This window comes from Cuculus canorus, chromosome 25 (genome assembly GCF_017976375.1).
Source record: "Cuculus canorus isolate bCucCan1 chromosome 25, bCucCan1.pri, whole genome shotgun sequence".
NCBI lineage: Eukaryota > Metazoa > Chordata > Aves > Cuculiformes > Cuculidae > Cuculus > Cuculus canorus.
In genome coordinates this window covers 5,122,138-5,143,606 of record NC_071425.1, presented here as the reverse complement: position 1 = coordinate 5,143,606, position 21,469 = coordinate 5,122,138, and the positions used below count along the sequence as shown (strand labels likewise).

General features: G+C 57.5%; 1 protein-coding gene across 1 annotated transcript in view; it reads left to right on the top strand.

Moving 5' to 3' along the window:
- Window positions 1-21,469, top strand: part of MRC2 (mannose receptor C type 2) — a 31,270-nt gene that overhangs the window by 5,373 nt on the left and 4,428 nt on the right. Inside the window, exons 2-26 of the mRNA XM_054088498.1 lie at window positions 8,965-9,363; window positions 9,605-9,778; window positions 10,000-10,164; window positions 10,341-10,454; window positions 10,974-11,117; window positions 11,236-11,424; window positions 12,582-12,736; window positions 12,982-13,089; window positions 15,281-15,396; window positions 15,539-15,687; window positions 15,794-16,011; window positions 16,254-16,396; window positions 16,803-16,905; window positions 17,006-17,144; window positions 17,398-17,433; window positions 17,789-17,949; window positions 18,241-18,308; window positions 18,541-18,641; window positions 18,727-18,872; window positions 19,137-19,251; window positions 19,334-19,497; window positions 19,691-19,799; window positions 20,267-20,505; window positions 20,592-20,760; window positions 20,945-21,094. Coding sequence (XP_053944473.1) covers window positions 8,965-9,363; window positions 9,605-9,778; window positions 10,000-10,164; window positions 10,341-10,454; window positions 10,974-11,117; window positions 11,236-11,424; window positions 12,582-12,736; window positions 12,982-13,089; window positions 15,281-15,396; window positions 15,539-15,687; window positions 15,794-16,011; window positions 16,254-16,396; window positions 16,803-16,905; window positions 17,006-17,144; window positions 17,398-17,433; window positions 17,789-17,949; window positions 18,241-18,308; window positions 18,541-18,641; window positions 18,727-18,872; window positions 19,137-19,251; window positions 19,334-19,497; window positions 19,691-19,799; window positions 20,267-20,505; window positions 20,592-20,760; window positions 20,945-21,094 — 3,774 coding nt within the window. The remainder of the gene's footprint in view (window positions 1-8,964; window positions 9,364-9,604; window positions 9,779-9,999; window positions 10,165-10,340; window positions 10,455-10,973; window positions 11,118-11,235; window positions 11,425-12,581; window positions 12,737-12,981; window positions 13,090-15,280; window positions 15,397-15,538; window positions 15,688-15,793; window positions 16,012-16,253; window positions 16,397-16,802; window positions 16,906-17,005; window positions 17,145-17,397; window positions 17,434-17,788; window positions 17,950-18,240; window positions 18,309-18,540; window positions 18,642-18,726; window positions 18,873-19,136; window positions 19,252-19,333; window positions 19,498-19,690; window positions 19,800-20,266; window positions 20,506-20,591; window positions 20,761-20,944; window positions 21,095-21,469) is intronic.

Here is a 21,469-nt window from a genome sequence, read left to right as displayed (position 1 = left end):
CCCCATCCAAGACCGGTATGAGGCAGCAGGCTGGTAGGTAGCCTTCGTGGTCACAGCCAAGTAGGGAGCTCGTGTCGTACAACTCCTACCATGTAAACGGCGTCTTCTCTCTGTGCTGCTGGGTGAGCCAAGAGAAGCTCCAACTGCAGCTCCTGGTGCTTCACACCCCCAACGAGGCTATCGGGAGCTTGACTGTCTTTCTTGTAACAAGACTTCTGCTTCTTATTCTTTGAGGTTTGTTTTTTAAGAACCAAAACAACAACCCCCCCCTTTTATTCTGGAGTTTGGCTTGGACCAGCGGAGCTGCTCCTGGCTGAGTCTGGCCCCAGCCAAGCCCCGGGGATGTTCGGGGCCAGGGCGAGCCTCTGGGGTGTTGGGCAGCATCACTGTTTTGATGCAAACCACTGATTTAGGAGCATTGGAAGTTGGTGGATTGGTGTCTGCCACTGGCTCTCAAGCAGACCAAAGCCCTGCTGGTGCCTCCAGAAGTTCGCGGCATGCCTCGAGGCTGCTGATGCCGTGTCTGCATTTCCTTCCCTTTTGCTTTTCCTTAAAAAATTTAAAGCTCCTTTTTAAGGGATTGCATAGCATTTATCGATGCTCGGAAGCAGCCTGGGAGGAGGTAGAACAGTGGTGCCCTCCCTGTGGGCTGGGGCTGCTCTTGGACCCCGTGCCCAAAGGCAGCAGGGATGCTCCAGCTCTGCTGTGGGGAGCTCCCACGGGTACAGCTGCTGCTTTTCTTATTCCCAGAACTTGGAGGGATACACAGACTCCTTCCTTGGGCCAAAATTTGCTACTCTTTATGGCAGCGGCCAATGCTTTTGCTTTTCTCCATGCCGTGACCTCAAGGCTGGCATCAGCCGCGCCTGCACTGCCTGCTGGGGCTGCGGATGCAGGCAACGCCAGGCTTTGCTGGAAGAATTGAAGATGGAACTGGGGCTTTTCTGTGCTCCTGCAGCATCTATCAGTGGAGGCAGCTGGGCTCAGTGCTGGGGTGCAGCCCGGGGGTCCTGCAGTCCCAAACATCACCAAAAGGTGAATTTTCAAGCTGGGTCTCTCCCCATACTGGGAGTTCCCTCTGTTGCTGCGGGGCTGTGCAGGCTGAGCCTGGCAGAGGGTGGCTCTCTCTGCTGAACCCCTCTCCTCTATGCAACCAGCAACACTTTTTGCCTCTTTTTCTACTGTTTCTTATTCCAAAGGATTTTGCTCCTCTGTTGCTCATCTTCCCCTCAAACCTGGTGCGTCCCCACCTTGTTTACTGGGAACGAGCAGCCACTTCCCACAGCCTTTCCTCCTCGGCGCAGTGTGGCTTTGGTGTGGGTTTTGGAGCCACTGCTTGCCCTCGAGCACCAATAACAGACTGAAAAAACAGTGGTTTGGAGCAGGTGGCTTGAGGCTGCCGTGCCCTGATCTCTGCTGGGTGAGAGCACGTGAAACCAGGAGGCTCAGGTTGAAAGCAGTTTGCAAGCGAAGCGTGGGTTTCTTCCTGCAGGATATCACGGGCTCACAAATCTGAATTAAGGTGTTCATTAGCAGGCTTGCTTTTCTTGCAAGGGGGTCTGCAGCCCCGAGGGAGTTCCTGAGTCTTGGATCGCTGATGGAGCCTGGTTTGTTGCTGTGGCACCACGTCACGCTCTGAGGGTTTGCTGCCTCTGCCAGCTGGTTAGGAGCAAACCAAGTCTGCGGCTCAGAAACCCTCGAGGAGGAGATTGTGCATGCTCAGCCTCCCCTACAAGTGGGCTTGGAGCTGGGTTTTTTGGGACACCCCAAATAAAGGGTTATCCTGAGTGTGAGCACCAGGGAGGGAGCACTTTTGCCGGGGTGGCTGCAGGATGAGGCTGAGCCCCAGTGCAGCCCCAGAGCTGCATGAAGGGCGGCTGCAGGATGAGGCTGAGCCCCAGCACAGCCCCAGAGCTGCATGAAGGGCGGCTGCAGGATGAGGCTGAGCCCCAGCACAGCCCCAGAGCTGCATGAAGGGCATCTGCAGGATGAGGCTGAGCTCCAGCACAGCCCCAGAGCTGCATGAAGGGCATCTGCAGGATGAGGCTGAGCTCCAGCACAGCCCCAGAGCTGCATGAAGGGCATCTGCAGGATGAGACTGAGCCCCAGCGCAGCCCCAGAGCTGCATGAAGGGCATCTGCAGGATGAGGCTGAGCCCCAGTGCAGCCCCAGAGCTGCATGAAGGGCATCTGCAGGATGAGGCTGAGCTCCAGCGCAGCCCCAGAGCTGCATGAAGGGCATCTGCAGGATGAGGCTGAGCCCCAGCGCAGCCCCAGGTGTGCATGAAGGGCTCTGCTATCAGTTGCTGCTCCGATGAGCCTCGAGGTGCCAAGGGGGTGGCGGGGTTTGCAGGCACAGAAGTGGAGTGGCAGTGCCATCCTGGTGCCAGCTTTCACTTTTGGCTGCGGTCAGATGAAATTATGAGCAGATCCCTGCAGCCACTTCAGCCGAGGATAACTGGAACCAGGATCCAGCTGCAGCTTCAGTCCTCTTGAATTTGCTCCCGCATCTGTTGCGGGTGATGGAAGGGTGACAAATGCAAGGGAGCAGGGATGCTCTGGGTGCCGGTGTGGGTGGCCAGGCTGGGATGCGCTTGGGGCAGGGTGGTGCTTGTGCCACAATGCGTTCTACGTCTACTGCCACCAACGGCCTTCATGTCCCCTGTTGCCTCTCTCATCCGGTGCCACCCACGTTCCCTAAAATTGCAGGTTGCGAAGCTTTCCTTATTTGCCGCAGGGTGGGAAAGCTGTTGTGGATAGGGTTGAACTGAATTCCCTTCAATTCAGATTTTCTGCTGGCTAAAATCTTGCTTTTTTTAATTAAAAAAAGGAGAGAATCTGAAGCCAAGCAGAGGGTGTAAAAACTCCCTTGTGGGCTGCCCAAAAGGGTCACAGCTTCTCCATCTCGGCAGCACTCAGTCACCGGTGCCAAAGGCCCGTTTTTTCCCCACTGTGCTGGAGCGTGAGTGTCCCAATCTTTTCCCTATGGGAGAGGAGAGCGTCTCACCCACAGCCCCAGCTCCCTGCTGTCCTCACCGTCACGCTGCCTCGTAGCACCACTTGGTTTCCATGCTCTACCAGTAAGCTGGAGGCAGCATCCAGGTCTCTGCGTGTCTGGAACACGACAGAGTCCGTGCTGAAAGTGTGGGTTTTTGCTTCGCTTTCACAGCTCCTCCACAGAGGAGGAGGAGGAGGAGAAAGAGGGGGATATGATGGAGCAGAGCTGCTCGGAGTTGGCCGTGCTTGGAAGATGTAGGAGTCAGGAGGGAGAGGCGTGGGGTGTGCAGGCAGCTCCTCTTTGGGCCGGGAGGAGGATCTGGCAGGGTTTTGCCATGGTTGGGTTTCTGTAGCTGGTGGACAATTGGGAAGATCTGCTGATGGAGTTTAGAGTCCGGGTTTGGACTCGAGTCCTGGCGCTCGAGTTTGCAGATGGGTGCAAAAACCCAAGAAGCATCTCTGAACGGAGTCTCCTGTAGGTGTGCGGTGGCTGTGGAGAGCAGTGCAGAAGAAGGGGCTCTGGGAAGGTCAGGGACACCCCCAGTCCTGCTGGGATGCTGCCTCCTGCAAGGGTTGGTTTAGCTCTGCAGGATGCCAGGTTGAGAGAAGGAATTCAGTGATGCAAATTGGCCCTATCCCACCCAACTCTGCATCCATGCCATTCTTTGGCAGCTGAGTGAGAGCAGGGAGAGTTCACTCGTGTGCTTGGTTTTGGTGCTGAGCCTTGTTGGAGCCGGAGCCGGCTGCGGCCAGGCTGGTTGCTCGGCGCTCTGGCCGTGTTTCAGAGGTTTCTCCACAAGCAGAAGCTGAGAAATGGTTGGGAAGAGCCTGAATTTGGCAGAGAGATGGGGCACCACACAGAAAAAAGACTGCTGGTCCCTGGGGAGCCGTTTCCTCCAAAGGTGTTGAAGCTCATCGGGTTTGGTCATGCTCAGAGGCTGGAGACAGGGAAGCTAAAGGCTCCTTTGCCTGTTCAAACGCTGTGGCGGGTGCCGTGGGGGTCAAGTCAGCCCCAGATACAGAAAAACATAGTTTAGGTGAAACACAGCATGTGCTTTACTTGTGTTGATTGTCTCCCCTGGCTCCAGCCTCGCTGGGAGCAGCTCCGTGCCGGCAGTGCACAGCAGTGTTTGCGAGGGGAGAAGATGGAAGCACTGGGGAGGTGCGAGGGCTGAGCTGGTGCTGAAGCCTTCCCATTCCTCCAGGAGTCAGTGAGAATCATAGAATCATAGAACGGTTTGTGTTGGAAGGGACCTTAAAGCCCATCCAATTCCAACCCCCTGACATGAGCAGGGACACCTCCCACTGGATCCAGTTGCTCCAAGCCCCATCCAACCTGGCCTGGAACCCCTCCAGGGATGGGGCAGCCACCACTGCTCTGGGCAACCTGGGCCAGGGCCTCCCCACCTTCATTGGGAAGAGTTTCTTCCTAATGTCTAATCTAAATCTTTCCCCTTCCAACTTAAAGCCGTTCCCTCTCGTCCTATCACTCCAGGCCCTTGAAAGAAGTTCCTCCCCAGCTTTCCTGGAGCCCTTTTCAGCACTGGAAGCTGCTCTGAGTTCTCCTTGGAGCACCTCTTCTCCAGGGTGAACAACACTCTCTCAGCCTGTCCTCATAGCAGAGGTGCTCCAGCCCTCGGATCATCTTCATGACCTCCTCTGGACCCGTTCCAACAGTTCCGTATTCATCTTATAACCTGGAGGAGCATATTTGGTCTTTTTTGCCTGCTTCAGGCAAAGTGGCCGTGGGCTGAGCTACCCGCGACGCAGCCCAAACCCCGTAGCCTATAATTTCCTACCTCCAGCTCTTCTCTTTTTAGAGTAAAATGATATTTTATGCTTTTCTGGCCCCGGGGCTGCCCCTTCCAGTCTGGAAAGCTTCCTCTGAGCACGATGCCACTGCATGGCTGCTGTCGAGCGTTGCCCTTGCGTGGTGCTGAGCACCCCGACACTGACTCTTAGACCTGGCTCTGGGGCTTTTCCAATGGACTATTAATTTTTTCTCACTAAGCCAGGGTACCAGGTAAGAGGAGGAGGTTGTCCTGTTCCTGATCCGTGATGCTAACAGCCACTGCGGTGCTCGTGGTACAGCGGGTTTTTCTATACAGGGTAGAAAAGGTGCTTCTTGTGAAGTATTCTGGCATCAGCCTGTGCCCCAGGGAGGCTTCATCCTGCCCGAGCGCTGGTACTGGGGTCCAGTAGATCACGGCACTGATGCTGCATCACCTCAGAAGTGCCTAAAAGCCCCCAACCCCGGTGCTGGTGGTGGGTTGCACCCATGTATATGGGATGGAGAGAGCGATGGGTGATGCTGGCGCTGATGCCAGCACGTGAGATGGGTGTTTGGTGGGGGGATGAGCTGATCTCTTGATGTCCAGGTCAGGATCAAGCCAACTCAAGTTGGGCAAACACCAGCGTTAGGGACCTGAGCTTCCGGCAGCTAAAATCAGCCTTGTCGGAACTTTTGCTGATTTTTAATTTTTCCCTTGCCATGATTTGAAAAATATTTTCTGAGAAATTAAACCCTTCTTCTTCCAGTTGTAGAATTATGGAATGTTTTGAGTTGGAAGGGACCTTAAAGCCCATCCAGTCCCACCCCCTGCCATGGGCAGGGACACCTCCCACTGGATCCGGTTGCTCCAAGCCCCATCCAACCTGGCCTTGAACCCCTCCAGGGATGGGGCAGCCACCACTGCTCTGGGCAACCCAAGCCAGGGCCTCCCCACCCTCAGCATGAAGAATTTCTTCCTAATGTTTAATCTAAATCTTGCCCCTTTTCAATTTAAAACCATTCCTCATTATCCTATCACTCCAGGCCCCTGGAAAAAGTCCTTCTCCAGCTTTCCTGGAGCCCCTTTCAGTCCTGGAAGCTGCTCTAAGGTCTCCCCGGAGCCTTCTCTTCTCCAGGCTGAACAACCCCAACCCTCTCAGCCTGTCCTCAGAGCAGAGGTGCTCCAGCCCTTGGATCATCTTCGTGGCCTCCTCTGGACCCATTCCAGCAGATGCTGCTTTTTTCCTCTTGCACGTGCGCAGAATCCACTCCCTGGAGATCTCCATGCGAACAAGCTTCACTTTAATTTATTTGGGATCATCGTTACCGTCTGCCCAGCTGGGGAATGGGCTTTTTACATCATTTCTTTTCTGGAGCCAGTTAGATACCGAAGCTCTGAAATGAAATGGGGGTGTCCTCCTTCTTCCATTTCTTTTTTCCAAGTCAGGAAAGTTCGCTGAGCCGAGCTGTTTGTTGCTCGAATGTGCTGGAGCCGCCTGTAACAACATAGCTGGGGCAGGGTGAGGTTGCAGGGGAATAGGAAATGAAAACCTTTTCAGCCCAAAAAATTCATTCAGTGGCAAAAACCCAAAGCAAACCAAAGCTAAATATAACGGAGCCCGTGAGTTCGCTTTGACTCACGGGGGAAAGAAAATGAGTGGCTTATAAAACAAAACAAAAAAAACCCAAACCCAACAAAAGTAGGTTTGTTGATGAGCTGTTTTGGGCAGCTTTTTGCTGGGGCGTTGGGGCAAAGGGGCAGCTGCCCTTCTTTTCAGCTTAGAATCATAGAATCATAGACTCATAGAATCATAGAATCGTAGAATCGTAGAATCGTAGAATCATAGAACCATAGAATCATAGAACCATAGAATCATAGACTAGTTAGGGTTGGAATCACAGAATCACAGAATCACAGAATCACAAGGTTGGAAAGGACCCATTGGATCATGGAGTCCAACCGTTCCTAACACTCCTTAAACCATGTCCCTCAGCACTTCATCCACCCGTTCCTTAAACACCTCCAGGGAAGGCGACTCGACCCCCTCCCTGGGCAGCTGTTCCAGTGCCCCATGACTCTTACTGTGAAGAATTTTTTTCTGATATCCAACCTGACCCTCCCCTGGTGCAGCTTGAGGCCATTCCCCCTTGTCCTGTCCCCTGTCACTGGGGAGAAGAGCCCAGCTCCCTCCTCTCCACAACCTCCTTTCAGGCAGTTGTAGAGAGCAATAAGGTCTCCCCTCAGCCTCCTCTTCTCCAGGCTGAACACCCCCAGCTCTCTCAGCCGCTCCTCGTAACCCTTGTTCTCCAGCCCCTCAGCAGCTTTGTTGCTCTTCTCTGGACACACTCCAGAGCCTCAACATCCTTCTTGTGGTGAGGGGCCCAGAACTGAACACAGTACTCGAGGTGCGGTCTCACCAGTGCTGAGTACAGAGGGAGAATCCCCTCCCTGGCCCTGCTGTTGGAAGGGACCTTAAAGATCATCCAGTTCCAACCTAAGACTGGAATCCTAGAAACGTGGATTTGGAGAAATAAAAGGTCTTTTAAAAAATGACACGTCAGCTGGAGCAATGTATCCCAGTGTCATGACCCGGATTTACTGGTTTATCCAGGTTTTGAGATGGATTTCGGTGCTGGGGTGGCCCTCGGTGATGCTGAGGGTTGAGGAATTGGGGGCGCAGGGCTGGGCTGTCGCAGTGGGCAGGACTGTGGGACTTGCGTCCAGGCGGGGTTGAGATCAGCCTTTCTTCGCTCCACAGCTCGGCCAAGCGCTTTATCTGCTGGCAGCAATTCCCTTCGCTCTGCTCCTGCCTCCCAACGCCTGGGCTGGATTTCGGAGCGTCTCGACATGACGTTTTGGATTTGCGGGGGTTTGGGTTGTGCCTGCAGGAGCCGCGGCTGCGTGCAGGCGTTTTCCATCACGCCTTGTTCATGCAATGGGAGATTTTCTCCTGAAGTCCTTGTTTTCTCTGCCGGTTTTTTTTTTAGCAGGTCCCCAAATACACATAAAAATGACGGATGTGCAATTTCCCTGCTGTTTTTTTTTCCGTGTGGAGCAGATGGCCAGTGCTGAAGCCATTGGCACAGTCTCCTTCGGCGCCGGCATGGGACTCATTGCTCGGAATGCCACAGCCAGGTGCTGCTGATGGGAGCTTGCTTTTGAACAGCTCTGATGATGCTGTTAGAGCAGATGAGCTCTGTGCACCGGCTCCAAGGCCTGAAAAGTGCTTGCTTGTGCTCCATGGGGAAGACAGAATCATAGAATCATAGAATCACAAGGTTGGAAAGGACCCATTGGATCATCGAGTCCAACCATTGCTAACACTCCCTAAACCATGTCCCTCAGCACTTCATCCACCCGTTCCTTAAACACCTCCAGGGAAGGCGACTCCACCCCCTCCCTGGGCAGCTGTTCCAGTGCCCCATGACTCCGTGAAGGATTTTTTTCTGATATCCAACCTGACCCTCCCCTGGCGGAGCTTCAGGCCATTCCCCCTTGTCCTGTCCTCTGTCACTTGGGAGAAGAGCCCAGCTCCCTCCTCTCCACAACCTCCTTTCAGGCAGTTGTAGAGAGCAATAAGGTCTCTCCTCAGCCTCCTCTTCTCCAGGCTGAACACCCCCAGCTCTCTCAGCCGCTCCTCGTAACCCTTGTTCTCCAGCCCCTCACCAGCTTCGTTGCTCTTCTCTGGACACACTCCAGAGCCTCAACATCCTTCTTGTGGTGAGGGGCCCAGAACTGAACACAGTACTCGAGGTGCGGTCTCACCAGTGCCGAGTACAGAGGGAGAATCCCCTCCCTGGCCCTGCTGGTCACACCGTTTGTGATACAAACATGAGGCTTCATGAGTGCAAACACCCATCCAGTCGCCCTGCCCGGAGCCCATCACCCCAAGGACAAGCATCAGGGCAAACCCTGGGGTTATTTCCCCAGGGAAGTGGTGGTTCCTTGCGTGCTGGATGCTGGAAACATGGATTTGGAGAAATAAAGGGTCTTTTAAAAATGGCACGTCAGCTGGAGCAACGTATCCCAGTGTCATGTCCCGGATTTACTGGTTTATCCAGGTTTTATCCACAAAGATGCACCCCAAAACTTAATGTGCATGGAAAGGGAGCGAGGATGCTCTGGCTGCTGCCTGGCAAGATGCTGAATCTCCAGCCATGCTTTAACCCTTTCCCTCTGGTTTATTTTTTCCCCAGACTCCAAAGTCTTCCTCATCTATCACACGGGTGCTCAGGGCTGCCTGGAGACAAAGGACTCGCTGGTGAGACTCGCCAAGGGCTGCAACGCCAGCGTCCCAGCCCAGCAGTGGAAATGGGTCTCACGAAATCGCCTCTTCAACGTGGGCGCCATGCAGTGCCTGGGGGTGTCGTGGCACGGGGGCAATGCCACGGCGGGGCTGCACCCCTTGGCCACCTACGAGTGCGACCGTGAGTCGGTCAACATGCGCTGGAGCTGCCGCGGCCTCGGGGAACAGCTCTCCCAGCATCTCAACGCCCGCCCGGGCAATTCGTCCTTGGACAGAGGGGACCAGGCGCGTGGTTCACAGTGGAGGACGTATGGAACCGAGGAGGACCTGTGCTCTGTGCCGTACTCTGGTAACGCCTCGTTGGGCATTAGTATTATCCCATAACTCAAACCAGCCCTGAAATGGGAGCTGAGCCTATAGTGCTGCAGGAATCTGGTCCTGCTGAGGGACCTCGGCTGTAAAACCAGGCAGGATTGGGGTGATAGGGAGCGGACAACCCCCATGCTAGGCCGACCTGCGCCCCTCACCCCAAACCTCCCTCCAGTCCCCTGTAGAAGCAGCCTCAAGCAAGGGCTCCTCTTTTCCCGCAGAGATTTACACCATCCAGGGCAACTCGCACGGGAAGCCGTGCACCATCCCCTTCAAGTACGACAACCAGTGGTTTCACGAGTGCACCAGCACGGGGCGGGAGGATGGCCACCTCTGGTGTGCCACCACCCAGGACTACGGCAAGGATGAGCGATGGGGCTTCTGCCCCATAAAGAGTAAGTAGGGGTGATGCATCTAATAGGGAAAAGCAGAAAACCTGTGTCCATCCCTCCTGGGGGCGTTCCTACCTCTCCCCTTCCCTCCTGCCTCATCCCTCCTCTCACGAGCAGCCTGTGGTGCTGGAGCAGCGAAGGTTCTTGGGGTTTTCTGGGTTATTGGGCTGTTTTGGAGCTGTGAATGAAGCTGTGTTGGTAGCTCATCCTGCTCATCCCTGCAGGCAACGACTGCGAGACCTTCTGGGACAAGGACCACCTCACCAACAGCTGCTACCAGTTCAACTTCCAGTCAACACTGTCATGGCGAGAGGCCTGGAATAGCTGCGAGCAGCAAGGGGCCAACCTGCTGAGCATCACCGAGATCCACGAGCAGACCTACATCAACGGTGAGACGATGGCAGCCTGGCTGCGCCCCCAACCTCCTCACCTGAGGCAGAGCTGGTGGCACCATCAGCGGTACCAGGTTGCTCTGCCCGCTCCGAGTGGTTGGTTTGGGGATGGTGACCAGCTGGGGGTTGAGTTGGAGCCAAGGAGACTGATCCTGCCCCTCTGGTGGTCCCAGGGCTGCTGTCGGGGTACAGTTCCACGCTCTGGATTGGACTCAACGACCTGGACATCAACGGAGGCTGGCAGTGGTCTGACAACTCCCCTCTCAAGTACCTCAACTGGGAGAGTGGTGAGATGGCAGAGTTGTGGTGGTGCTGGAGGTGCTGGGGAACAGCCTGTGGCCACTAGAGATGGCCCTGTGGCAGGGGAGGTGGCCTGTGCTGCTGCAGGATGTCCCCTCGTTGCCTGGCAAGAGCCCCGTGGGGTTGTAGAGCATCCTCCAACATCCATGGATCTAGAGGGGGCACACAACATGCTGAAGGGGAAATTGTCCCTCCGCAAACCCTTGGCAGCCCTGGAGATTGCCTGGTTGAGCTTCCTTGTTTGGAAGGTCATTGCGTCCCATCTCAATACTGGAGTGTGGGTGAGGAGTGGTCCTCAGCTGTGGATGCCCACCTCTAACCCTGAGGTGCTTGGAGGCTCATACATTGAGGCACAGTAAATAATTGTGAGCATGGGGGATCATGTCTTCATCATGCAAAATAACAAAATAAATGGGTCTTTACCGGTATTGGAGCAGCTGCGGGCAGCGTCGATGGCTCTGCCCCAGTTCCTCAGCAGCGTGTTCCCCCCTCGCCCCGCTTTCCAGACCAGCCCGACAACCCCAGTGAGGAGAACTGTGGGGTGATCCGCACCGAGTCCTCCGGAGGGTGGCAGAACCGCGACTGCGGCATCGCCCTCCCCTACGTCTGCAAGAAGAAGCCCAATGCCACGGCCGACCCCTTCCTGACGGGTGAGCAGGGGGGCGAGTTGCCCCGTATCCCTGTGGTTCATGCCCGTGGTCCTCTCCTTGCCAAGGAGAGGGTTGGAGAGTGGGATGGGAGCCCTCAGGCTTCCTTGTGTCCTGCCAGACTCGTGGTCAGAGGTGAAGGTGGACTGTGAGCCCAGCTGGCAGCCCTTCCAGTCCAACTGCTACCGCCTGGTGGGAGAGAAGAAGAGCTGGCAGGAGGCGAAGAAGACCTGCTTGCGGAGTGGGGGGGACCTGGTCAGCATCCACACCCTCTCTGAGCTGGAGTTCGTCACCAAGCAGGTCAAGCAAGGTAAGAAGAAGCCTTCTATGCCCGCAGCACCTTTCCTGTCTGTGGGAAGGTCACTTCCATGGGTTGGAGGGTGCAAAGTTGAATCGATTCATGGCTGTGGAGGGAGTGGAGGCCCCAGGTTGGGAGGTGATGTGCTGCTTGGAGGAGTCCATGCCCTGGACACATCCTGCATGTGGCAAATGTAGAAGCTGTTACTGGGAGCATGTGGTGCCAAGGAAGAAAATACACAGCTGCAGCTGGGAATGACACCAATCCCAGTGGGTTGATGCAGAAAAAGATGGGGAAAAAAGGTCCTGCTGAGCTTGGAGGAGGAGGCTGCACCTCCTGCTGCTGGATCTGCCCGGGACATGAGGACAAAGTCAAGTGAAGTGGGAATGCCTGCCTGTGGTGCCCCAGGTTTTTCTTCCCAGTTCTGTTTTCGTGTGTTGAAGTTTCCCACGCTGGGATGTGTTGGAGCTGGGAAGTTCCAGCCTGAGCAGTCACGCAGTGGTGCAGGGGAGCATCTTTGCCACCATCCTCCAGACCCGGCTTGTGCCACCCTGCGTTAGGGTCACCCTGGGGTTGGGTTTTGCTGTTCCTGTCCAAACACAGCCCCTCTGGCCAAATTACACGCTCCCGCAAGCCCCCAGCCTGTCCCGGCTCTGCAGAGGGAGAGCCTGGCAGCCAAACCCATCACAGGGGATGCTGCGGAACCCAGTCCACAGTGGGGACCAGGGAGGGGATGGATGCTGAAGGGATTTGATGCTGCGGGAGGCAGAAGCTGGAGAAGAGTGGAGAAAGGAGGGGGGGAACGTGCCAGCACTCCCAGACAGGGATAAGATGGGAGGGAATGTTTGAAAACCAGTAGCTTGCTGGATGTGAGCCCACGGGGCTGGACTTGGACCATTCTGCTGCTGCCAGCACCTCTCTGTGAAAAACAATGGCAAATGGCTCTGGTTTTCCTCCTCCGTGGGTCCGTCCGTGCAGGCAGGAGCTGCCTTGCCCTGCTCTCCCCTGCCTGCTGGCACCGCTGGGGCTAAAGGCTGAGTCCTGGAGTTTCAGTAGATGCTTTGTTGAATTGTAGTCCCATCGTGGGCAGCTCATGTCATAGGGGAGGATTTCTGCAAGGTTTTAGCCAAGTAGAGGGAATTTCACCCTTGATCTTCTTATCTTGACAGATGTGGAAGAGCTCTGGATTGGCCTAAATGACCTCAAGCTGCAGATGAACTTCGAGTGGTCGGATGGGACGCCTGTGAGGTTCACGTACTGGCACCCCTTTGAGCCCAACAACTTCCGCGACAGCCTGGAAGACTGTGTGACCATCTGGGGACCGGTGAGACCCTGGGGTGGGGGGATCATCCTGCACCTCCACAGAGAGCATCCTTGTGGCAGGGCGAAGGATAGCTTGGGGGCCCCCTCCAACTGGGGCTCAACCTGGCTCCTCTCAGCTGTTGGGAGCCAGCAGAGCATCCTTGGGGATTTCATGTAGGGAAGGAAAGTCTGTGGATCCAAGGTGGGGCTGGAAAATATTCCAGGCTGTTGGATAGACTCAGTCCTGCTCATCTCCTTGCTGTGCAGGAAGGGAGGTGGAATGACAGCCCATGCAACCAGACCCTGCCGTCCATCTGCAAAAAGCCTGGACGGGTGAGCCAGGAGAAGGAGGAGGATGACCATGGGTGCCGAAAGGTGAGGGGAACCTGGGGCGGGAGGTGGCTCTGGCTGCTCCAAAGCTCTGCCTGATACTGGAGGCTCGGGGTCATGGGGAACCTTTTCCCCAAAACCATTTCAGGGAGCCCCGATGAGCAGCACCCGGAGCTGTGGGTCTGTGCCCGGGGGCTGCTGCAGTGGCAGAGCATCCTGGGGCTGCTGAGCCCCTCGCTTCCATGGTTTCATGAGGCTGCGCGAAGAAATTAGGACGCATGTCTCTATCATCCAAGATCCTCCCCTTTCAGCTGGCTTGGTTGCCAACAGGGACATTCATTTTTTTTTTCCTTTGCCTCTTCCTGGGCCAGAACCTGGCAGCAAAGCTGCTCCACGCGGGAGCCCAGCGCGGTGGAGGCAGCTGCCAGCCCGACGATGGCACGCTGCGTGCTTTGGGCAGGATAAGGGCGTTCTGGGGACACAGCCACCAAACTGGCATGTTCTCACCTGCTCTGAGTGCTCTGCCTCACTTTCCCCAGCTGTCGAGCAGGGCTGAGGCTCCTCGGTTCCCGCGCTTGCTGGGTAGTCACTTTTGTGCCTCTTTAAAGTCTTCGAGCGGCAAGCCTGGCATCGCCACCGCTCTTGAATGTCTCCCAACGTTTCAAAGCAAGCCAGCTCGCGCTCAGACTAGAAAGCAGCCCCTCCAGACTGGCTTGCAGAGGTGCTGCCGGGCTGCGCAAATATCTTTTCCCTGGTCTTTACCCCTTCGCAGCAGAAGATACAAACCCCGGTTCTGGAAGAACCGTTGGATCTCTGGCACTGGTGGCTGCTGGGGACAAGGTGCTCAGCAGCAGTGTGCCACCACCACCCGTCCTGCTTGTCCCCATGCAGCTTGAACTCCCAACTGCCTCTCCAGTCACCAGCCTACCCAGGCTCTGGTGCCCAGCAGAGAGATGTATCTGCTGGGAAACAAACTGGAAGGATAAATAAACCGAGGAAAGATAGTTTTCCTATCCTTTCTCGCCCTCCTCATCCTCAATGGGGCCATTTGCCTCCCAGATGCAGAGACTGATGGAAACAAGACAGCATCTTGCTTGGAGGATTGGTCCCAGTCTGCTCCAGCCACTCTGCTGGTTTTTCTTGGTGGCTTTGTTGCTTTTTCTCACCCTTTCCAACCCCACTTTATTTTTTCAACAGCCTTAGAGGCAGCAGTTGCGGTTGATGGTCACATCTTGGCCCCTTTTTGGATCACAAGGGCTTGCTGTGGTGCTCGATGTGTGGGAGAGCACCCGTGTGGTTTTAGTAATGCTGAGGCCCTGGACTGTTTGGAGACCCCTCTAGGGGATCCAGACCCTCTGGGGACAGAAGGGCCCTGCACTGCCCCATGCCAACCATCCTTCCTGGCTGCTCAGGGCTGTCCGTGCTGTTCCAGGTGGGACCCAGGTGATGGGTCCGTACCTGGGTTTGCTAACTTTGGGAAGAGTCTGCAGGAGTAGGAGCTTGAGGGGGAAAAAATGAGATTTGGGGTCATTTTCTTCTTGGTCTCCCAAAGCTGCTCTCCTCCTTCCCTTCCCACCGTGCTGCTGCTGCTGCAGATGGCCAATGTCTCCCAGCGTCCTTCCAATACGAAGGGATCCCAGTGATGCTTCCTACCAAGCCTGGGGCCGCTTGCTTCCCTGGCTGAGCCGCTTTCCTCTTTCCACCCCAGCTTGTTCTATCACGTGTGTGTCCCCTCTCACAGATGAACCCCCGTGTCCCTCTCTGTGCCGCTGCTACCAGCCCCAGGCCCACCCCGCTCCCTGCTCTGCCAGAAAACAGGCACTATTGTGTCTCCAGCCCCGGAGAGGCTCCAACATCAACAAGGCGAGGGATTAAAGCAGGGATGTGGTGGGACTCACTCTGGATTCAGCCCTGCGGCATATAGAGGAGGATTGTGTTCCCCTCCCTGCGCCCCGACCGGGGCTGGACATTGGCAGGGAGAGATATTTTCCCAGCTTTGAAGCTGCCTGGGTGTTTGTTTTCCTTGCATCCGTGTCCTCTGGGGCCGGGGACGTGGTAGAGCTCAAAGCTGAGCGGGGTCAAGCCAGGGTGGTCGGGGGCAGGAGACCTCCCTGGAGAAGGTGGAGGTGGTGGCAGGGGATGTGGGATGTTGCTCTCACCGTGCTGGCTTTTCTCCTGTCCTTCTCGGGAGGGCTGGAGTGAGCAGTTGTGGATGTCCCCCATCACCCGTTTCCAGGGCTGGAAGTGGCACAGCCCCTCCTGCTTCTGGCTGGGCGAGGACCGCGTCCCCTACAGTGATGCCCGCAAGACGTGCTCCGACTATGGCTCCACGCTGGTCACCATCACCAACAGGTTAGCGCCATGCCAGCGGTGGTGGGTTTGCCCCTAGATGAGCCCCCCAAGGCAGGGTGTGAGCCAACAGCTGGGCTTTGCTGGTGGCCCGTGGGGTGGCACGGGCTGCTCACAGCGTCACCTGCTCTCACTGCCCCTCCAGGTTCGAGCAGGCCTACGTCAGCAGCCTCATCTACGGTTGGGATGGGGAGTATTTTTGGACAGCACTGCAGGACATCAATGAGACAGGCGCCTTCCGCTGGCTGAGCGGCGATGAGGTTATGTACACCCACTGGAACCGTGACCAGCCCGGTAAGGGGGTGGCCGTGGGTGGGATGGGGATGTCCTCACGTGTGGTGGGGGCTGGCGCAGTCCGACCCTAAGGTTGGCATCCTTTGCACTCCCGTGAGCGCTCCAGGTTACAACAAGGGTGGCTGCGTGGCCCTGGCCACCGGCAGCTCCATGGGGCTGTGGGAGGTGAAGAACTGCAGCACCTTCAAGGCCAAGTACATCTGCCGGCAGAACCTGGGCACTCCGGTCAACCCCGAGCTGCCCAGCCCCTACCCCACGCCCAGCCTCACCGCCTCCTGCCCCCCGGGATGGAGCTCCGACTCCAAGCTCCGCCACTGCTACAAGGTAAGGGGTGCTGGGGGAGCTTGTTCTGGCCGATATGAGGGTCCACGTGCCTCCCGACGGGTGCAGAAGGGGCTGGAGGAGCGTGTTTTGGTGCATACAAAGGACACCTCGGACCCCACAAGCCTGACTCGGGCCGGGTGGTGGCAGCGTGCCCCGGGATGTTGCTGCTTGCATGGTGAGGACGATGCTGTGCTCCTCTCCTGGTGCTGAGCCCCCTTTGTGGCCGGTTCCTCCCTCCTCAGGTGTTCAACTTTGAAAAACTGCAAGAGAAGAAGACGTGGATCGCAGCGCAGGAGTTTTGCCGGGAGCTGGGGGCCCAGCTGCTCAGCCTGGGCAGCTACGAGGAGGAGCACTTTGTTGCCAACACCCTCAACAAGATTTTTGGGTGAGGGGTTGGCCGCGCTGATGCATGTCCCACTGCGCAAGCGCTCTTGGCCCAAGCTCACGCCCATCCCCGTGCTCTGCCGTGTGTGGACGAGACGTGGATGAGGCTCTGCAAGTGCGAATGTGTGTACAGAGAGTGCATTGGTCGGTGTGGCTCCACTGAACAGGGGATGCAGGAGAAGTGCAGGAAATTCGGTGTAATTTGGGGATGGAGCTGGGGTTTAAAACTCCTTCAGCTCTGAGTCAGCGTCTGTTATCCAAGCTCTCGCCTTTGGGTATCGGGGGGACAGCAGGCTTTGAAAACAAACAAAAAAAGGCCAGGTTATAAAAATATATTTGTATGTAAATATAAAAACCTCTGGTTTGGTAGGGGTGGTGTTCTCACCCTTCCCCCTGGCACCATGCAGGGAGTCGGAGCCAGAGGTCCACGAGCAGCACTGGTTCTGGATCGGCCTGAACCGGCGGGACCCCACAGGCGACAGGAGCTGGAAGTGGAGCGACGGGCTGGGCGTGAGTCGGGGGGGATTGCAGCGAGATGGCTCCGGTCCAGGAGGGGCAAATCTGACGCTGGTGGAAATGCCCAACACCGCCCGTCTCTCTCGATCCCCAGTTTTTCTACCGCAACTTTGACCGCAGTAACTATGATGATGACGACATCCGGACCTGCGTGGTGCTGGACCTGGCCTCCCTGCAGTGGATGCCGATGCAGTGCGAAGCCCAGCTGGACTGGATCTGCAAACTGCCCAAAGGTACCCGGCAAAGAGGCCCCCAGACCCTTCAGCTGTGAACAACCTGGCAGAGGATGGATGGTGGGATGGTGGAACAGGCGAATTGGGGACCTTCTGTCACGTCCCTTTCAAGGGTTGTGCCTTTATGGGAGGCTGAGTCCTAATTCAGGAGGTGGGAGAGATGCTTCCCATCCTGGGGACCCCCCAGGCCGTTTTCAGGACAGCATCAGCGGGAGCATCCCAACCTCACAGCCTCTCCTTGCCTTTTTTCCAGGTGCTGACGTGAAGGAGCCAGAGATCACCACCCAAGGTGTGTTGGCCATGGCTGTGTGTGTCCAGTGTAAACCATCCTTCCTGGGCATCCACCACCTCGTCGCATGCATGAGCAAGGCACGGTCCTTGCGGGGCATCCCTGCAGCTTTACCCGGAGGAGGACACATCCTGTGTGGGGTTGTAGGAGGGAGGGGATCCCAGGAATGCAGAGCAGGGCTGCAGGGACCAGGCAGGATTAGGCCTTGGGGCTGGATGCTGAGCTTCTCCCTGCAGGAGAGGGGCAAAAGCAAAGCAGCCCAACTGCATGGGTGACCGAGGGACAGGGCGGTGGGTGCTGGTGGCTGCAGCCGGGGGCGGCACAGCCGCAGCGTGACAGCAGTCCCTGCCTGCAGGCAGCAAAGAGTGGGTGAGGTACGAGGAGGCTGAGTACAAGTTCTTCGAGCACCACTCGACGTGGGTGCAAGCACAGCGCATCTGCAGCTGGTTCCAGGCAGAGCTGGCGTCGGTGCACAGCGAGGCCGAGCTGCGCTTCCTGGGCCAGAACCTGAAGAAGGTACCAGGGGGATGGGAACCTCCCCAAGCACCGATGGGCTCCACTCACTCCCCGGGCTTCTCCCTTCCCAGCTTCCTCCATCCTTTGCTGGAGGGACGTTACTTGCCGACAGCCTGGCTGTGATGGGGTTGTGGTGGGTCTTGTGCGGTGATGTGGGTTTGGGGCTCAACAAGGTGCTGCTTTTTGTCCTGCTGCAAGCGATGCCCGTTCCCCACGCCCTTGGTGGCCACTGTTGTCCCCAGGGACACCCAGTCCATGCAGGGCACTGATGTGTCCTCTCTGGGCTTGCAGTTCTCCAGGGGCCAGGAGCAGCACTGGTGGATTGGGCTGCACACCTACGAGAATAACGGGAGGTTCAAGTAAGTTGGAGGCGAACCACCACATCCCTGAGTGTCCCCACGCCGCTGTCACGAGCTCTTGGAGCACTGTGGTTCAGCACCTACCTCTTGGGGTCTCATCCTGGGGTGCTGGGATGGAGGTTCCTCACCCAAGAGAGGGCAGTGGTGGGGAACGCTCCGAGTCAGGGCATTCAGCTGGTCCCATTCACCAAGTCACTGCTCGGTCTCGTGCTCCTGATGGTGCCTTTCCCAGGTGGTCCGATGGGTCGCTCCTCAACTTTGTCTCCTGGGCGCCAGGCAAGCCCCGACCCATCAACAAGGACAAGAAGTGTGTGTACATGACGGCCAGCAGAGGTGAGGGGCTGGGGCCACAGGCTGAGCAGGGACAGCCCTCGGCCAGGGCGGTGGGGTCTCATGCCCAGCCTGTCGCTCCCCGCAGAGGACTGGGGGGACCAGAAGTGCCTGACGGCGCTGCCCTACATCTGCAAGCGGAGCAACGGGACAGCTGTGAAGCCGTCTCTCCCACCGCTGCCCAGTCCTGTCAGCGGAGGCTGTCCCCGTGGCTGGTTTCCCTTCCTCAGCAAGGTACAGCAGGACGAGGAGGGGATGGCCACCTCTTGGCCTCCCCCAGCCCTGCCAAGGTGGAGATGGTGGGGTGGAGAGGGATGCGAGCATGTGTTTTAGAGGAAACGCTGAGGGGTGCGTGCGCAGGGATGCTGGGAGAGGTGTGTTTGGAGCACATGAGAGAGTGAGGGTGTGATGAGGTGGAGGGTGCAAAGGGGAGAAGGACCATCGGGGTGAGGAGGGCGGCTGTACGCGCTGAAACGTCCCATGTCCCCACTCCTGCAGTGTTTCAGCTTCAACGGCCATGACAAAGCTGAGATAGTGAAGTGGCCGGAGGCGAAGCAGGCGTGTGAGAGCCAGGGCGCCGTCCTGGCCACCCTCACCAGCCCCCTGGAGCAGGGTAGGTCCTCCTGGCCCCCACTGGTCCCACTGGCTTGGGATGTGCCGGGGCTCGTCCTCAGCGCCTTGCTCGTCACTTGCAGCTTTCATCACGTCCATGCTGCCCAACATCTCCTTCGACCTCTGGATCGGCCTCCACGATGCCCAGCGAGAGTTCCAGTGGGTGGAGGGTGAGCCGCTGCGGCACGTGAACTGGGCACCCGGCGAGCCCTCGGGCTGCAGCGCCTCTGGTCCCCGCGACAAGCCGGTGAGCGAGACCCCTCCATAGCATCCCCCATCCCCTGGGAGGGTCTCAGCCCTACGTCCCACCATAAGGATGGAAGGTTTTAGCGTGCCGGAGCGGCTCTTTGAAGGCAGAGCAGGATCTGGCCCTGGGGTGGGGGTATCCGTGGCGGTGGGGGAATGATGCTGAGGGCTGACCTTGTGGCTTGGCTGTGCAGACCAACTGCGTGGTGGTGTGGCACGGCTCACCCCCTCACTTCACGGGGCGCTGGGACGACCGGAGCTGCCTGGAGGAGAAGCACGGCTACATCTGCCAGCGGAGCATAGGTAGTGGGGACAAGGGGGGCACAGCCCCAGGCTCTGCTCGCTGGGGACCTCCCACCACTGCCCCGGTGCCCCGTGCTGTGGTGGAGCCGTGGCCAGAGAGCTCGAGGCGATGGGCTCAGCTTTGAGGGGAGCTTGAGGACATGGGCTTGACTTGGGGAGAAGGTCCCTGGTCGCAGCAGGTTGTGGAGCGCCCCCAAACCTCTGCGCAAGAGCCTGGCTCTGTGTGTTCTATAGGGACATGCATGCTGATGGGCAACCTCAAGGTGGGGATGGCACCAGCGTGTCACTGCTCATCACCCCTATGGATTTGCCTCTGACCTCTCTGGTTGCATGGGGTGTCCCCAGGTGCCCGTGCCTCGTGCACACTGCTGCCAGGGACCCCGTAGCTTGGGGGCAGAGATGGATGAGGGGGTGACCTCCTGGGAGTGTCCTCCATGCCCTCTGACCATGTCTCTTTACTCCCCCAGACCCGTCCCTGAGCCCCGTGCGGACGCCGTACCCCCCCTCGCCCACCGGCACCCTCTTTTACCACAACAGCACTTACCGCATCCTGCAGAAACCCCTCAGGTGGCACGAGGCGCTGCTGCTCTGCGAGACCCTCAACGCCACCCTGGTCACCATCTCCGACCCCTACAGCCAGGCTTTCCTCACCCAGGCCGTGAGCAGCCTGCGGGCTCCGCTCTGGATCGGGTTGGCCAACGACGAGGTGAGGGAAGGGAGCAGATGCCCGGGATGAGGGTTCCCCAGGGGATTGTGGAAGTCCCCCTTCATTTCCTCACCTTGATTCTCCAGGGAGGTCGGAGCTACTCGTGGCTGACAGAGGAGAACCTCTTCTACACCAACTGGCAGGACGGAGAGCCCCAGCAGGTTGCCGGCTGCTCCTACATGGATGTGGACGGGAGCTGGCGCACCGCTGGCTGTGACACCAAGCTGCAGGGGGGCATCTGCCAGCTCCGAGCAGGTAGGGGGACACACGGCATCGGCAGGAGGTGGACTGGGTGGGGAGCACCCAAGCTTGGAGGTAGCATCCCAACAAGGACCTTGTGGAGCAGTGTGTGTGTGTCACGACTGCCGGTTGGTGCCCCAACGTGCTGTGGGACTCAGACACCGTGTGCCCCCTACTCAGTGCACTGTGTGCTCCCCAGATGCCCCCCGCACGCACAAATGGAGCTACAGCGGCAGCTGCCCCAAGTCATTGGAGGACTCATCTTGGATCCCTTTCCGGGACCACTGCTACACCTTCCACATGGAGATCACCTTGGGGCAGAAAGACGCCATGAGGAGGTGCCAGAAAGGTACTGGGAGGTGTGGTGGCCAGATGGGGGAGATGCAGCCTTGGAAATGGAAGACAGCGGTCTTCCCAGGTTGCCTGTGGGTGCATGAATGGCCTCAAGTTGTGCCAGGGGAGGTTTGGACTGCATATTGGGAATTACTATTTCACTGAAAGGGTTGTCAAGCACTGGAATCGGCCACCCAGGGAAGCGGTGGAGTCCCCATCCCTGGACATACTTAAAAGATGCGTAGATGTGGTGCTAAGGAATATGATTCAGTGTTGGAGTTGGCAGTGTTTGGTTTATGGTTGGACTCAATGTCATCTTAAAGATCTTTTCCAAGCCAAATGATTCCGCGATTCTGTGACCCCTGTCCCTGTGCCCATGTCCAGCGTTGGT